Source organism: Lactuca saligna, chromosome 8 (assembly GCF_052625555.1).
Source record: "Lactuca saligna cultivar CGN05327 chromosome 8, ASM5262555v1, whole genome shotgun sequence".
Taxonomy (NCBI): Eukaryota; Viridiplantae; Streptophyta; class Magnoliopsida; order Asterales; family Asteraceae; genus Lactuca; species Lactuca saligna.
The window spans coordinates 60,854,238-60,871,757 of NC_136424.1; the positions used below are offsets into that span (position 1 = coordinate 60,854,238).

General features: G+C 37.0%; 1 protein-coding gene and 1 long non-coding RNA gene across 7 annotated transcripts; both read left to right on the top strand.

Annotated features, from left to right (window-relative positions):
* The first annotated feature begins 2,537 nt into the window (after positions 1-2,537).
* On the top strand, positions 2,538-9,860 carry LOC145008380 (TMV resistance protein N-like). 5 transcript variants are annotated; one of them, XM_078967001.1, is made up of 7 exons: positions 2,538-3,067; positions 3,185-3,439; positions 4,968-5,678; positions 6,101-7,208; positions 7,320-7,541; positions 7,793-8,638; positions 8,721-9,860. In XM_078967001.1, the coding sequence occupies exons 2-7, from the start codon at positions 3,435-3,437 to the stop codon at positions 9,333-9,335; spliced, it is 3,507 nt and encodes a 1,168-aa protein (XP_078823127.1). In that variant the 5' UTR covers positions 2,538-3,067; positions 3,185-3,434; the 3' UTR covers positions 9,336-9,860. The 5 variants fall into 5 exon arrangements, with proteins under 5 accessions (XP_078823127.1, XP_078823128.1, XP_078823129.1 ...); XM_078967002.1 differs by having other exon boundaries at positions 3,189-3,439; XM_078967003.1 differs by having other exon boundaries at positions 3,193-3,439.
* A 585-nt stretch (positions 9,861-10,445) lies between these two features.
* LOC145008383 (uncharacterized) lies at positions 10,446-13,860 on the top strand. Of its 2 annotated transcripts, none has more exons than XR_013663387.1 (5): positions 10,446-11,534; positions 11,789-11,902; positions 12,214-12,291; positions 13,108-13,160; positions 13,451-13,860. It is a non-coding gene; the product is annotated as an uncharacterized LOC145008383 (long non-coding RNA). The 2 variants fall into 2 exon arrangements; XR_013663386.1 differs by having other exon boundaries at positions 10,451-11,534; positions 12,217-12,291.
* Positions 13,861-17,520: the final 3,660 nt, after the last annotated feature.

A 17,520-nucleotide genomic window follows, 5' to 3' on the forward strand; every position in this document is an offset into this window, starting at 1 on the left:
CATGGGCTCCCTCACATGGTCTGACATCCAAGCGCCATGGACTCCCCCCATGGTCTTTCATGCAAGTATCACAAAGACAAGTAGCATATCACACATCACATAAATATTTAGTATACCACATAACACATAAGCAATTACTATTCCACATACCACGTAAACAGTGCACATAAACATATAAGGATGTCGTGGGCTCTTCCCAAGGTCTTACTCCAAGATGCCATGGGCTCCCCCACATGGTCTTACACCTATGTGTCATGGGCTCCCCCCATATTCTTTACCTGTAAATCCATGAGCTCCCCCACATGGTCTTAGATCCAAGTGTTATGGGCTTGCCCATGGTCTTTTCCTGAAAAGCCATGGGCTCCCCCACATGGTTTTACATCCAAGTTTCATGGGCTCCCCCATGGTCTTTCATGCAAATATCACATAAAAACCAGCATAACATATAACATATAACCAACTGGCATACCACATATCACTACATCAACTAGTGTACCACATAATACAAAATGGGCCGACTTTGGTGCCTTCGAACTATTGGTAAGGTGATGAGACTCACCTCACACTGATGAAGTCCTGCAAATAAATCTCTGGCTGCTGGCTGACAGATCCCCAAAATGTCAATCATCAAAACAACATCCAATGAATGATTAGGTTCCAATGCATAACCATAAGTCCTTGGACTAAAAGACTACTTTACCCCATCTTAGCTTGATTCAAGCCCAAGGCCCAATCCAAATGCCCAAAAGTCAAACTAGGAATCAAAGCCCAACATGTGGCCCAATTTTCTAAATTGGGCCCAAACCTCTACATGGGCTTATCTTAAGGCCCAACCATTTATTTTGGTCCAAACACTAGGCATTCTGATGGCCCAGTATCTCATAATCATCAAGGCCCAATTATGGCCCTCTTATGGCCCAATTTTCCAAATTAGGTCCAAGCCTTTCCAATGGACTTTATCCTAAGTCCCAATGATTTCCTTAGTCCATAAGCATGTTCCCTATTTGGCCCACGAAGGCCCACAACAAGTCAGTCCAAGTAGTAGCCTAATAAGAACCCAAAGCCAATTAGGGTTTTTTCACATAAAATGACGATTAGGGTTAAGTGTTCCTACTTAACCCATTAAGGACTTAATCCATTAAGTCCAATATTGCCTTAAGTTAATTGCAAAGAATCATTAATTAATATTTTAAGTCTAGTAAATAATTCCAATACGGGTCCCGGTCAATTCCAAATCTCACATTTCCAAAATTAGGGTTTTCCAAACCCTAATTAGGGTTTCCACCCCAATAACATTCCAGTTAGTCCACTTGTGAAGTTTTGGGTCAAATTAGGGTTTCACTAGGTCAATAATAAGTTAGCTATCTCGGGCACTACCTACTACCACCTCGGGTAGTGGTGGTTAATGACGGCTCACAATGACGACCACCACCTCGTGGTGGTTATGATTCTAGTCCAAACATGTCCGTGCATCCCAAAAACGATCCAATCACAAGCAAATGCACACTGCCACCCAACACGGTGGCTTGTGGCGGCAGAAGGTGGCAGAAAAATTAGAAATGGCGACAACCACCATGGTGGGCTCCTTCTTCGGTTTCAAGACAAACATCAACAACATAATAGGTTACAACTGGAAGAAACAGAAGAATACCTGTTGCGGTCGGCTGAAGAATGAGATGGAGACGGAAGACCTTGTTGCGGCGGAGGAAGACGACATTACTGGGTGCAGCGTCGTCGACGATTGCGGCGACGGAGGAAGGCAGCGTCTAGGAGTGTCAATTTATGACACGACACGACAAAAATACACGACACGAAACGAAATCGGGACGAAATCAAAATTCGAATTCGTATTCGTGTCGTGTTCGTGTTTACAAATCCACATGAAATTAACACGATTGAGCATGTATTTGTCGTGTTTTCGTGTTTGTCGTTTTTATCGTGTTATATATGATTAAATATGAATTAAATAAAATAATAGTTATGTAATATTATCTTTGTCGTGTCGTGTCGTGTTGTCGTTTTTTAATTGTTTCGTTTTCGTGTTAGTGAAAAGAAACACGACATCGTGTCGTGTCGTGTTCGTGTTACAAAAAACTTTGTCGTGTCGTGTTGTGTCAGACAAAAACACGACACGACGGTCCGATTTGACAGGCCTAGCAGCGTCACTGGCGTCGTCGGAAACTGAGGAGAAGAAGATGTGAAGCAAGCAGATGCGAAGGGAAGAAAGAAGAGGAGGCGGTCGAATTGTTTAGGGCAAATAGAACGTGCGTCTCTTTTTTTATATTTTAGACTTTGTTTAATATCTAAAAAATAAGAGGCATTTTTAATATTAAGAGGTAAAAAATAATACATAAACAAACGTTCTGAATCTGAAATTTTAAAACATTATCTTTTAATTTTGCAATTAAGAAGGAAACAAATAGGTTCAAGGTTCTTAGTTAGACACCTTGTAAGCAAAATTTCGAATGAGAGATCAACCGATTTTGTATATTTTATATTATTATATTGTTGTTATTTATTACTAATAGAAGTAGATGGACGTTTAATCGATGGGGTCCGATCGGAGACCCCACCTGACCTTTCCCCTCAGCTCCAACCGCCGACTCCACTCCTGAGTCGTTTTTTTGCCTGCTCCCCGACGACCCTTCTCAGTCTCCTTCCCAAATCAAGATGGGGTTTTTCTGCTACAACTCGATTTTTATTTTATTTATTTATTACTTTTTTTTTTTTTTTTTCGACGACCATCACTGTCTTCATCGCTAAGATAAAAAGGTTTAAAAAAAAAAAAGATGAGTAGGGCTCCGCGCAGATCATCAATGAAGATAGTGGCGGTGAGTGGTTCGTTGTGGTCCTTGTGGAAGCATTAAAAGACTACTCCTTTCTTTTCTATAAACAATCACTAATAAAAAAGGAAATTGGCATACCTCTTCGCTGTCCCCTGCAACCGCACAATGAAAATCCTGGAGTTGACCTAATCGACAATCAAATACAAAGGTTCAGTGCCTTCCGGATTCAGTTCAACCTAATGCAGAATCAAGTTCCTATCATTGTTAGCATTCAAGTAAAGGTATCCGTTTAGTTTTTTTTTTTTTTTTTTAACACATAAAGTAGACAAATGGTTCAGGTTTTGTTTTGATTGAGTCAAGTTTTTGGATTATATTTGGGGTTAAGATTTTGGTTTCAGTTAGGCAGGTTGTTGGGTTTCTATATCGGTATCACTGTTACGATTTTGGGTACATCTTAACATCAACAATAATGGCGGAGTAATAGTAAATGGGTGTTTTGGCATGTGAGTTCAGATTGCAAAAATATGTCTGGATGAACAAGGCTAGTTTTATATACCAACAATCATATGGTTTAGAAAACTCTTCATCTGAAGAACAATGGTGGGTCGACAATAAGAGACGATTTCAGGGGGTACAATCTGCTATTGCATGAGGTACAAGTCTATTGGACTCTCTTCCCACACACAGAAGTCGTCTGGATATTTTTTATACAAGTATTAGTAGATTGTCCATGTAAGCATTTCGGAGACAAAAATAAAAAGCAACTTGTTAGAAGGTCGTATTGCATGTTTTGGTCCTAACCTGAAACTTTGTTACAAATGTTTTGTATGAAAACCAATAGTATTTCTTAAATCATGAAAAAAGGTTCTTTGATAAATAAGTATTTAGCTTCTGTATTGATATTAATAATAGTAATAATAAGTAATTTAAAATTATTTGAATATTAGAAAATTTCACATCATCGGTTTTGTACACATGACAGATGATGTGGATGATGAAAATTCAAATGGCAACAACTTGTACCATATCATTGATTAAATCAATCTGCCCTGAAAAGTCATTGATTATGATGATGACATCAACAGTGGGAAAACAACTCAAGTTGTATCGAGAAATTAATTGATAAGAAACTCCTAAGGAGGCTCAGACTACATATACTTTATCTCAACACTTTCAATGAAAAAACAACTCAATTTATAGAAAATATCACATGATAAGAAATTTCTTGGAAATTATTTATCTTTTTCTCTTTAAATAGTTCATTTCATTTAGGGGTGCTCGAACCACATACATACTGTCTCAATTCTCAGCAAATTAACGTATCCGTGGCATCCCTTGATTTCTTGTCCGTCATTTAAAGGGTGCGCTTGAGTTTGGTGTTGCTGGGAATCTGTGGTATGTTCCTCTAACTGTTAAACTGATGAATTATGTATAGTTACCAAGAAAGAAACGAAAGTGCTAATTAATGAAGTTTTATATAAGTTATTTTAAGAAATGTCAGATCAACATATTTTGACTTAATCTAATCAAAGCTGTGAAGTTTTTGAAATAGTGTCGTTAGAAGATCAAATTAACCATTTTTTGAAGTGAATACCTGTTTTGTATGTTAGAAACGAATGGAATTTGGATAAAAATGAGTCTAATGGTGTGTCTGTGTTGTGGATACAAAAAGAAAATCCAATGGGACGATTTTCCTTGAGTGGTACACATAGATTATGTACCTTTATATATATATATATATATATATATATATATATATATATATATATATATATATATATATATATATATAATTCTTTTTTGGCTTAGTGACTTTTTTTTTCTTAACGGAAAAACATAGTGAAAAAAGCTTAAAAGTAACTTTTTACTTGATTTTTACTTGAGAGTTGAAACTAAATTTGACCTGATAATATTTGTGTTATTTTAATGAATTTAAGACTAACAATATTTTTAATTATTAGGGTGATAGACATTATTTAGGACTTTTTAACTTTGATTTGGATTTGTATATTGTTTTTTTATGAAGTATATTATATTTTATAATTATTTTTTATTCCGCCTCGAGGGTTACGTTGTGGTTTTTTATGACTTGGTTGTATTATACTTTCAAAGGAGTTCTACATGGTAACCTATTATCTCACTTATGAGTTGTGCATGGTTTTCCTACATAATTAATAACAGGTTTTACTGGAAACTCGAATCTCTTTGTATAAAGTTATTTTCATTGAAGTTCTCGTACCACTTGCATCTATCTCAACAAATCAACACATTGATGGCATCTTCTTCATCATCTCCCTCAGTTCCGGCCTTTTCTTCTCATTTGTGGAAGTACCATGTTTTTCTTAGCTTTAGAGGAGAAGATACTCGCAGAAATTTTGTTGATCATCTCTATTCGGCTCTTGAACAACATGGGATCTACACCTACAAGGATGACGAAACACTTTCTCGGGGCGAATCGATCGGCCCATCCCTTATGAAAGCTATAGAAGAATCTCAGATTGCTGTCATCATATTCTCAGAGAACTATGCAGACTCTTCATGGTGCTTAGATGAACTCGCATGTATTATGAAATGCAAGGATATGAAAGGCACAGTCGTTATGCCCATATTCTATGGCGTAGATCCCTCTGAAGTACGAAAACAAAAACAAAAATATGGAGAAGCATTTGCCAAGCATGAGTTGGAGAACAAGAAGAAAGTTAAATCTTGGGGACAAGCAGTTGTGGAGGACCCTTGGGGATTGCTCTCTGCACCTCTAGAACAAATCCAGAAATACCAAGAAGCCTTTGCCAAACATGAGTTGGAGAACAAGAGGAAAGTTGAATCTTGGAGAAAAGCACTTGTGGATGCAAGTAACATTTCTGGATGGGAACCCAAGCACGTTGCCAACGGGTAATGTTCTTTTTTGTTTTTGCACTTTTTATGCCTATATAGATAATGCATTCTCTACAACTCATTTACACTTGTACCTTGTTAGCTTTTTATACAAATATAATTATTCTTGATGATGTCGATGGCCGTGTAGATCAATTGATCAGTTATGTATAGGCTTAATTTAAGTTATGATGGTTTTCATTGACTTCTAATTCTGATTTTCTTATTTAACGCCCCGCTTCAAGCTACAACAAAGAAATCCATCTTGCTTTGTTTGTTGCTGTTTGAAACTATTCAATGTACTATTTCCCAAGAATATTATTACATATACTTGTGATGTTAACCTTACAAGTCCTATTTTGAATCTGAACTTTCATGGAGCATGAAACAAATTGCTTTTTTGAGTATGTGTTAATAATCCTTGCATATCCAATGTGTAGGCATGAATCAAGGGTTATCAAAGAAATTGTTGACACAATTTCACAGAGGTTGCAGTTAGTACCTTCAAGTGCAAATGAGGACCTGATCGGAATGGCAGCTCGCATGCAACGTTTGAAATTAGAGTTACAAATTGGGTCAGGTGGTGTGCTCATGATTGGAATATGGGGGGTTGGGGGTGGTGGTAAGACTACTCTTGCTTCTTCTATTTATGATGAAATCTCTAGCAAGTTCGATGGTTGTTGCTTTGTGCAAAATATCCGGGAGGAATCAAGCAAGATTAATGGTTTGGTAAGCTTGCAAAGAAAAATTATTTCTGGTGTTTTGAAACAAAAGGAAGTTCAGGGAATAGAGAGAGTTGAGGAAGGAAGGCGCATGATTCAAAATAGGTTATGTCATAGAAAGGTCTTGATTGTTCTTGATGATGTGGATCAGCTTAACCAACTAAAAGCATTAGCTGGATCACATGAGTGGTTTGGTGAAGGAAGCCGAGTAATAATCACAACTAGAGATGAGCATGTATTAAATGCACACAGAGTAAATGTGACACACAGTATTAGATTGTTAAACAGTGATGAGGCTATTAAGCTCTTTCTCAAGCATGCACACCGAGATCACACACCCATGGAAAATTATGAGCAGCTTTCAAAAGAGGTGGTCTCTTATGCCGGTGGGATTCCATTAGCACTTACAGTTCTCGGTTCATTTCTGTGTGACAAAAATATTCATGAGTGGAGGAGTGCATTAGCCAGATTGAAAGAGATCCCAGATACTGAAATTCTGGAAAAGCTAAAAATCAGCTTTGATGGACTCGCAAAGGTTGAGAGAGAGTTGTTCCTTGATATTGCATGTTTCTTTAGGGGGGAGTATAAATACAACGCAATGCGGATCTTTGATGCTTGTGGTTTTCATCCAGTTATAGGAGTAAAGGTGTTAATACAAAAGGCTCTCATAACTATTTCAGAAGATGGATATTTTGATATGCATGATCTGGTGCAAGAAATGGGACACTATATTGTTAGAGGGGAACACCGTAAGAACCCTGAAAAACATAGTAGGATTTGGAAGGAGGAAGATGTTTTTAAAATATGTTCTATGGATGCAACCACGGTAATGTTTAAGCTAGCTTTGCATGATATATTAATATTATGCCTGTATAAACAATCACTTTTGAATCCATCCTGATTCCTGACACTATTTTGTTCCTCTGCTCTATCACAGGAACTTGACAAGATTGAAGCAATAGAAATGGATTTTCAGTTTCAGCCAGCAAAAAAACAAGAACAAGATCTTCCTTCGGTTTCGGCAAACATGAAGAACCTTCGGTATATGAAATCGATAGGGGATCCTGCAAAACTATTGTTTAATGACCTTCCACTAAGGGAGCTTTGCTGTCTTATATTGTCCTCAGGTTCTCAAAAGCAACTTTGGGAGGGCTGTAAGGTAATTTGTATTGTTCGTCAATTTGTGTTGAAAAGCATGGACCTTTATTCTGTGAATGTCCTTTAAAGATATTTTATTATCTTTGTTTTTCTCAAGTGATTTATAGATACTTTATTAAACAATTGAAAACTTCAGATGATTTCCATTTGTGTTTGTCTGAGTGTGTTTGTGTCTGTCTGTGTGTGTGCCATTTTCCTTCAAATCTTGTCACCTTTATACATTTTTGACTTGTTTGCACTTGTACTCAACAGGTGCTCCCAAGTTTGAAGTTATTGGAACTTAGCAATATGAATAAGCTAATCATGACACCAAATTTTAACGGACTTCCAAATCTTGAAAGATTCATTCTTCGTGGCTGTCTGTGTTTAGAAGAAATTCATCCATCGATTGGATGCTTGGAAAAGCTTGTTTTCTTATCTATAGAAAATTGTCGGAGTCTTGAGATATTTCCACCCATTAGGGGAATAAAGAAACTTGAGACCCTTGAATTCACAGAGCACCCCAAACTTGTTAAGTTTCCAAAGATCCACCATCAGAGGATGGAGAATTCAACACATCTTGATTTGGATGATAATAGTGGGAGCGAAGTTGCACCCTACATAGAATCTAGTACAAACTATGCTGTTAGTTGTTTGAGGTGTGGTTGCAGACATCTTCCTGGTGTAGAATGTTGTGTAGAGGGGCCTTGTTTATGTCACAACATATTCTTAGTTTTGTTTCACAATTTGCAAGAACTCCACTTCTTAAGGAAGTTGGATCTGAGCGAGTGCAATTTGGGAGATGAAGATATAGGCTCTGATGTTTTGGAGTTGCCCAACTTGCAAGAACTCAATCTATTCAGAAATAAGTTTTCACAGTTAAGTTTTAGTTGCTTGCAATTTCCTCGGCTCAAATGGCTCGACGTGTCATTCTGCAAAGAACTTGTAGAATTGTCGGAGCTGCCACAAAGTATAGCTATTGTTAGAGCAGATTGTTGTGACTCGCTTGAAAGCTTTGGAGGTATCTCAAACTGTAAATGGTTGTGGAAAGTCTCACTTTGGGGGGCTTACAAATTAGGTCCGCATGTTGGTGAGATATTACTACACTCCATGCTCCAGGTTTGGCTTTATACTCTACGTACCTTTTGAATTTTGTTCTTTATCATATTAATTAACCCAATGAATGTGTTTTCCATGGCAGGGGAATGCTATTGAAGATCATTTTATCAGTTTCACCATTCCATATCAGATTCCAAAGGGGTTTGTAGGGAGGCTCCTTAGGGGAAAAACATTTACAAAGCGTCTCCCACATGTTAAATGGGACCCATATAAAAGGCATATTCAATCTGGTGAAGAAAAGTTTAGACTGCGGCTTCCAGATGATTGGTGCAATGACTTTTGTGGGTTCTTAATACGCATTATATTCCAGGACACAAATATGGAGATTGACATAAGCATCAAGAAGGATCCAGATGAAGAAGATTCTCGGTTTGAGATTTGGCATGAGTCTAATGAAACACCAGAGCCTGAATCTGATGGAGAAGTGAAGACATCTGTGGGATATGTTTCCTTTAGTTCATTGAGGCAAACCACATCATTGAATTCATCATACAGTATTATTTCATTTTCCATAAAGAGGAATTGGACTTCGTTTGCAGTTGAGCTCGTTCCTAGAAAAAGTAAAGATGATCCCGTGCAAACAACCAAAGTTGCAACAGATTGCTCAGAATTTTGGCATGAGGAAAATGATGAATATAAAGCATTTATGATCCAAGATAATTCAAAGTATTCTATCAATATTATATGGAAAACTTAGAAAAACATCTGAACTTATGGTTGTGATTACACTGCAACATACATCGAGTAACAAATTGCAAAGGGAGGAGAATAGATGTCCTGAAGATGATACCATAAAATATTTTGAGTATTGAGGGAGAATGATTTGTATATAACACTACTACAAAAGACTACATAGGACCCGCTATAAAAGACCCGGTTATTAAAAAAAAAGGGTTATATTAAGTAGAAACCGGGTTTCATGGAAGGGAGAGCTATATGACCAGGTTTAAAGTAAGGAACCGGTCTACATGATCATGTTAAAGAACCCGAACTCAATTATACAACCGGATCTTTTAATCATATGGCACGGTTTTGTAAATACAGCTATGTCCTATTGCCAGAATGCTAATTGCCAGGGGGACCTAATTTATGAGAGGATTATCCGAATATATAAGAAAAAACTTGATTTTTAACATATATGTTATGGGTATTCAGGCATAGGTTTTTATGATAGGTCATGAAACAAAATTTAACTTTGAGGATAGTAACCACGAATTTCTAATTACTTCTTGCAATATTTATTTATTCATCCATTCACTCAATATTTATTTCTCTGTGTCCCTGGTGCCCCGGTGTATTCCTATTTTGCTTCATATTTTGACTATTTTTCGCCGGGTTTTGAGTCTTTTTTCTTGCATATGTCTCCTCTGTGGTTCCTTGCTGGAGTACACCATCCTTACACTGGAAAACTCATCTGTTGAAGTTCAAGTTGTTGATCTTCTCATCTTAGGTTTGTATTGTGACATTTTTCGTTTTGCCCTTAGGGGTAGCCAATCTGCTATACCACAACAAATCCTCCTTAATAAATGAAAGTTTTTTTTTTTGCCACATGTCAATCTCATGAGTTTTGATACTTATCATTTTGTGGTATTTTTGAAATAAATATTTTCCACTTGTCAATTTTTGGTTTTTTCAATTTTTATAATGAAAGTCATATACTTATATATGTAAAATATTGAATATTATATATATGATATTAAATTTTAATAAATACATTTATTCATTTCTTATTTTAAAGTTTTACATTAAAAAATATTTTATGTTACACTTTAATGTTTAATTTTTTTTTTAAATCAACCCATATAATATATGGGTTTCACACCTAGTTATCAATATAATTGCAAATTGCATCATATACTTGCATATGATGCTAATTAAACACTAAAAAACGAAAAGAAAATCGAATTTAAAGTTTCCTGAGAAATAAAAGTGGAGCATTAGATAAAAAAGAGAGGGTCAAGATGCAAAGTGGTATTTTTGTAAATAGGTAGAAAACTAAAATGGCAGAGGTATCTTAATTAAATTAAACCAGGGTATTACAGGAAACAAACATTTAATTACATTATATCCTAAATATACTGATAAACTAAAATATCATCTCTCTCTCTCTCTCTCTCTCTCTCTCTCTCTCTCTCTCTCTCTCTCATTCGCGCCGTGAGTTTCTTCTTCAATAATTCCCCTTATCAACTTCTTTTCCGACACGAGATCATCTACTGTTTATCTTCATCTCCACCTCCAACGTAGATGCTTTGCTTATCAAGTCTATCAGTTTCCCCTAAAATCAACATCAAGTCGTCCAAATATGGAGTTATTGTTCCTCATCGGTCTTTCGTCTCCGACCGATTTTGAATGCACCGACTCTGCTCTCCTACAATTCTATGGCTGAAAACTGTTAATATTAACCTTGTTTGTGTTAGATCGGACAAATAATTGTGAATATTGAGAATCAATCTTGTATTCTGATAGGTTTAGGGTTTGTTGATTTTTAATTTGGTCTGGTATGTGATGTTTGATCAGTAATTTAGCTACAATTGTGTTTGAATCGTGATTATTTTTCATTTGCTTAACTTATTGTTTAACGATCTCGAAATTAGGAGCTTTAGGGTTTTGAATTTGTTGTACTTTTCTTTTCAATCTGTTTCAAATCATAGTTTGAATTTGAAAGAGGTCACCGATTTGTTGGTACCGACTTGTTATCGGAGGCTTACAGATCCTCATAGCTGATAAAACCATGGTTGCCATGAGTGATTATGACAATTATCACAAAACTGTCAAACGCAACTTAGTCACCAGTCTCCTAGGATCATCTACTCAGAAGAGACAACGTGCTCATAGAGACACCATGAGTGATAATCCTTCAAGAGAACTTCATGCCTTGGCTCCAAATTCTCCACAGGTAGCAATAAACCCCCGATAAATTATCCAGTCTGAACTTTTCACGCTAGGTAGCAATAAACCACTGGCAAATTCTCCTCAGGCATCAATAAACCTCTGACAACTTCATGCCTTGGGTTTTTGTCATAAAAGTCCATGAATTTACATAAACAAATTATTTATGTCCAAAATCGATTTTTTTTTTGCCACAGATGCCTCACATTTGCCCATCATTTTTCATTTCAATGTTTTTCACCAGTTCCCTTTTACCAACAGGTTACATCCTCCTTTACAATCGGTAACATTGTTAAGGCGCTCTCCTCCGTTTCTCTTCGTTAACAAAGTACACTCTGTCAACATTGAGACACACTGTAACATCCGGATTTTCAGGTACATTATTTAATTATTATTTTTGGAGATTTTGAGAGACTCGGCGAGTTGATGCTTAGACTCGCCGAGTAGAGTCGCGAATTTTCATTCGGGTTAATGACCGGACTCGATGAGTCGACTAGTGGACTCGGCGAGTCCGCGCTGTTTAATGAAACCCTAATTTCCGGGGTTTGAGGCCTATTTAAATGCCCTTATAGCCTTCATTCGCGGCTACCAGTTGATAGAGAGAGAGAGAGACCCCAGAGTGTGTGAGTGTTTTGAGAGAGAAAGGAAGCCATTTTTTTTTATCCTTGTGTGGGTGATTTTGCAAGAAGAAGATGACCAAGGCAAGAGGAAGCTAAAGGGGGAGCTAATCTGTGGATTTCAGAGCTTAAGGACTTCATCTTGAGGTACATATTTGATCCTTCTTCAGTTTGGGGTGTTAATCCTTGAGAGTTAGGGTTTCTAGCCCATTTAGAGTATGATTGTTAGTGCATTTGGTCCCTTCTTGTGTTGAGGCTTCGAAAATGGATCCAAAGAGGTCCACAGACCTTAAATCCTTGATCTTTATTGAGTGTCTTGGAGAGATATGAGTTTTGGATGGCATATTGAGGCCATTTCTTCAAATAGAGCCATGGGGTCCTTGCATGGGCATCAAGATCCAAACTTTACGTGTTTTTATTGCTTTAGGAGGCCAAATCTATGAGTTAGAGGAACAGATCTGACCTCAGGAACTCATTTGAGCTCGAGCATGGCATGAACTCGCCGAGTCCTAAGAACAGACTCGGCGAGTAGGGCTAAGGTTTCCCGTAAGTCACTCAGTGAGTAACTTGTCGAGTTGGGGGAATGACTCGGTGAGTCAGAAGGGGGTAGAGGATTACAGGTGGAACTCGCCGAGTCCATAATTGAACTCGATGAGTTGAGTCGGGGTGGCCCAGCGATTCATGCCAGGTGTAACCCGTCGAGCAGGGGGAAGGCTCAGCGTTTCATGAGAGGCTAAAGAGATAATGGACACGTGTAGACTCGCCGAGTCGCCCAAGTGCACTCGACGAGTCAGGTCAAAGTTTGACCGTTGACTTTGTTGACTTTTAGGGATTGGTCAACAATGGGGTCTTTGAGTCAAGAGAGGGGTAAAATGGTCTTTTACCCATTTGAGGGTACTAAGAGAGGGTTGGGTCTAGTCTCGAGAGTTATATTTATGAGCCTATTTTACTTTATGTGATTAGGCGGAGGCTAGACTATACTACTACCGAATCAGGGATTTACCGAGACATCTGAGGTGAGTCTTCTCACTATACCTTACCTTGAGTGGTAAATAGAGTTATGTGACAGAGTTATTGTATGCTATTTATGTGTTGTGTTACACTGCATTATTTCTATGTGATTTCTGCCGTGTGTATATCAGAGTTAGAACCGGAAGGTTCATAGAGCTAGGACGAGGGGGTCCACAGAGTTAGGGCCTAAGGGCCCATAGAGTTATAGCCTCGAGTGGCTAGTATGTGTTATGTGTGGTATTTTGGGGAACTCACTAAGCTTCGTGCTTACAGTATTTTATGATTTGTGTTTCAGGTTTTCTCAGGATCACGGGACGACACCGACTCGATTTTACACACCAGAGAAAGAGTTATGTTTTAGAGGATCCTGGATTACTATTTATTTGATTATGGAGTTATGTTTTTTTGGTAATTTAAACAAAAATGAGATTTTTACAAAATGTGTTTTAAGATCAAAGCAAATTTAAATGAAATTTTAGTTTTGAGAATTTTCGGTGTTATACACACAACCTGTCACCCTCCCATGCTACTACTTCTTCGGATGTAGGTAATAGGAACTCAAACGTTAAACTCCATCCGGTGAAGCATTGTCGTTATCTGAAGCACTCCATCTGGTGAAGCATTCTCATTGTCTGAAGCTAAATTACGGTCTGATCATGGTTTTTACGAGAAATCACCTCCATTAATTGCTTACTTTTCATGATAATGCTTACGATTGTGCATGAGTTAGAAATGGGTTCTTTAGCTGATGTTTACGGTGACCCATTTGCTGGAATTTACGAGCCATTTTCTAGGTTAAATGAGATGGATTTTGAGCTGCACGAGATTTACATGGATCATAAACCACGACATGAGTTTGTATCAAGGCTTGATATATGTAAGAATCATTTTCTTAACATTCTACTTTGTGATGCGAACATCAGAAATTCAAGTATGACTGATGAGGTGAAAGATCTAGTGGACCATGGTAATGATTTTCAAAACGATGAGGATGCAGAGGAAGTAGTGACGAACAACTACATAATACATGATCTAAATGCTAGGTGCTATAAGATGGAACCTAAGTTAGGGGACGTGTTTGAACCACCTGCACAACTGAAATTCTATGTGACAAACTATGCAGTAAATTGAGGGTACCAAATATACTTTCAAAAGAGCGACAATAGAAGAATTGTTGCAAGATGTGGTAAGAGATATGAAGATAATAAATTCCCTTTTAGACTTTATGCAACTTAGATGTACAATAATAGAACCTTCCAGGTTAAGACAATGAATTATGAGCATCTTTGTTCTAGAGTGTTTAAATTTGGGTCTATTGTTACCTCGTAATGGATTAGAAGACATTATGTTACTGAGATAGCAAATAAGCCCAAAGTTAAACTTAGGGAGATGATCAGTGACATCAAACAAAGGTATGGATGTGTGGTATCTAGAGGAAAAGTTAGAAGGCCATAACAGTGGGCAAAAGAACTGATTGAGGATAAATTAAATGAACACTATGCAAAATTTGGGATTATGCCCAAGAGATGTTGAGATCAAACCCTGGGTCTACATGCAAAGTTAGTGTTACTAACAATCCAGATGAGAAGAATTATTTTAAAAATCCTAAAGGGTCAGATAAAAGGTGAATTACTCATAACCATAGGTAAAGATGCTAATAACCAAGTGTTCCTAATAGCTTGGGTTGTTGTTGATGTGGAAAATAAGGATAATTGGACCTGGTTTCTGGAGCTTCTGAAGGATGATCTTGACCTTGGTACTGGTGTAGATTTGGTTGTTATTTCTAATCAACATAAAGTAAGTTCCCTTATAATCATAGTGTATTTCTATATGGTTATAAATGTTGATATAATATGTTTTTTCACAGGATTTTCTTGAATCTGTTAAGGTTATTTTGCCACATGTGGAGCACAAACAATTTGCTAGACACATTTATGAAAATTTTAATAAAGCTTTCTCTGGATTGGAGTTGAAGAAGCTGTTTTGGGCTTGTGCAATGATATGTTGAAGGTAACTTCTTGAGAAACATGGAAAAAATAAAGACTATAAGCCCTAATGCATATGAGTATCTAATGTCAAAAAAACCCAAAACATGGTGCAGAGCTTACATGAGTGTAGGGTTTGCTTGTGAGGCAGTAGAGAATGGTATTTTAGAGTGTTTCAACTCCATGGTTGTAGAAGCTAGGAAAAAACCTTTGTTCACAATGCTTGAGGAGATAAGGATATACATCATGGATATGTTTTCCTTTATGAATGATAAATGAAGTAAATGGAAAGGTAATATATATCCAGAAGTGATTAAGAAGATGAATCTTTTTGGAAAGAACTTTAGGTAAGACACAAAATAATTGTTTTTTTTCTAACTGTCATTATAATTGATATATAATGACTAATACATACTCTTTTGTCTTCATGCAGGTTTTGGTTAGTAGTTAATAGCCTAGGAAATGTATTTTAAGTGAGAAGAGCATGTGCTAGTTACAAGGTAGATTTGGATGGTAGGGTTTGTTCTTGTAGATTATGGGATTTATCTGGAATCCCTTGTGTCCATGCTATAATAGCCATTAATTATATCCATCAAACTCCAAACGACTATATTAATGACTACTTTTCAATGAATAAGTTCAAGGAATGCTACTCTACAAACATTAGTCATGTGAATGAGAGTAAATGTGGCCTGTAACTAGATACAACAAGCCTTTGCCACTTGTTAGTAGGAAAATGCCTGGTAGGACCAGAACCAAGAGAAGGAGGCATGCAAGTGAGAAAGAGTGTAAGTTTAGTTCCACTTCAAGGGTGAAACCCCCAAGGACAGTAAGATGTGCTAATTGTCTTGAGTATGGGCATAGTAAAAAGGCTGCAAGAATGAAAAAAGGATACCAATTCCTATGCCACCAAAGAAGAATGGTAGGCATAGGAAAGGTGATGTAGCTGGATCTAATCAACATGCCATTCAACCACCTATAACATCAACTGTACCCACTAAACATAGTCAACAAGCAAGGCAACAAGATTGTCTACATGCTTCAAGTTCTAACATCGGTAAGAAAATGAGGAAATTAGGTTTAAGAGGCCTAAGTTTTAGAGTTGGCGACATTATATATGTGGGTAGTCGGTCAAGTGAAGTAACTATTCCAATTTTTAGAAGGAAGAAATTGAATGTAAGAAGGCCAAATCTTAGGAAGTCAACAACCAAATTTCAGGATGATTTCAACAACCAAGTTCCAGTTGTTAATGATATTCCAAATGATGTTGCTCAAGCTCCTACTGTTAATGATGTTCCTTTGGTGAACAAGGTGATAGAATAAGAAGAAATTGAGGTGTCATTGAAGGTGCCAGACTCAGTTTTTAATGAAGTTCATTTGGTCAATAACCAAGTTCCAGTTGTTAATGATATTCCAAATGATGTTGCTCAAGCTCCTGCTGTTAATGATGTTCCTTTGGTGAATGAGGTGATAGAAGAGGAAAATGACATTATGGTTCTAAAAGAAGAAGTAATTAATGTTCCAGTAAAGGTTTCCCTAGATCTAAAAGAGAGTCTTGATGAAGTTGGAGATGCAATTGATCAAATTCTTGGTTCTGGAAATGCATCAGATGCATCTAATGCTCCATTGGTGAATGAAGGTGGTATAGAACCTGAATTCACTGAAGGACATGCATCAGATGTTCTCCCAAACAAAATCAAGATAAGTGTAGAAGGAATAGCATATTTACTTGAATCAAGATATTCCATGGCTAAAATTGAAAGCATGGGGATGTTGAAAATTGAACTTGATGACACTTCACCAGTTGAGATGGTAATTTATAAACCTTGTAATTTTAAATATATGTTTTTTTCCCTTTATATAGGTTTGTTATTGCTTGCATCAGGACTTAAATGAGGATGAGCCTGATGTTGATGAAGGTGAAGTTGACTTTGTAAATGATTTTCAAAATGATGAAGGTGAAGGTGTTGAAAATCAAGATGATGGTGATGTGATTGAAGGTGAAAGTGAAGGTTTTAATGATGGGAATGAGGCTGCTGATGATGTTTTAAATAATAAGGTTGCTGATGATGGAATAAGGTTGCTGATTATGGGAATGAGGCTGATGATGAAGGACATTTGATAGTGCCTAAGACAAGGAAAAGAAAGCCATCAGAGACGATCACTAAACTAAAGCTTAAAAGGGCAGTTTTTGATAAAGATGGGGGTGGTTCCACATCTTCAAATCTAGTGGATTTGGAGTAGTTAGGTATGTATATGGGGGATTTAGGTGGGGATGGTATACTTGTGCATTTGCATAGGAAGCCATTTTTGGTACATTTAGTACATCTTAGTTTATACACCCACTAAGTGCACTTTTCATCCAGTTGTTCTCATGTAC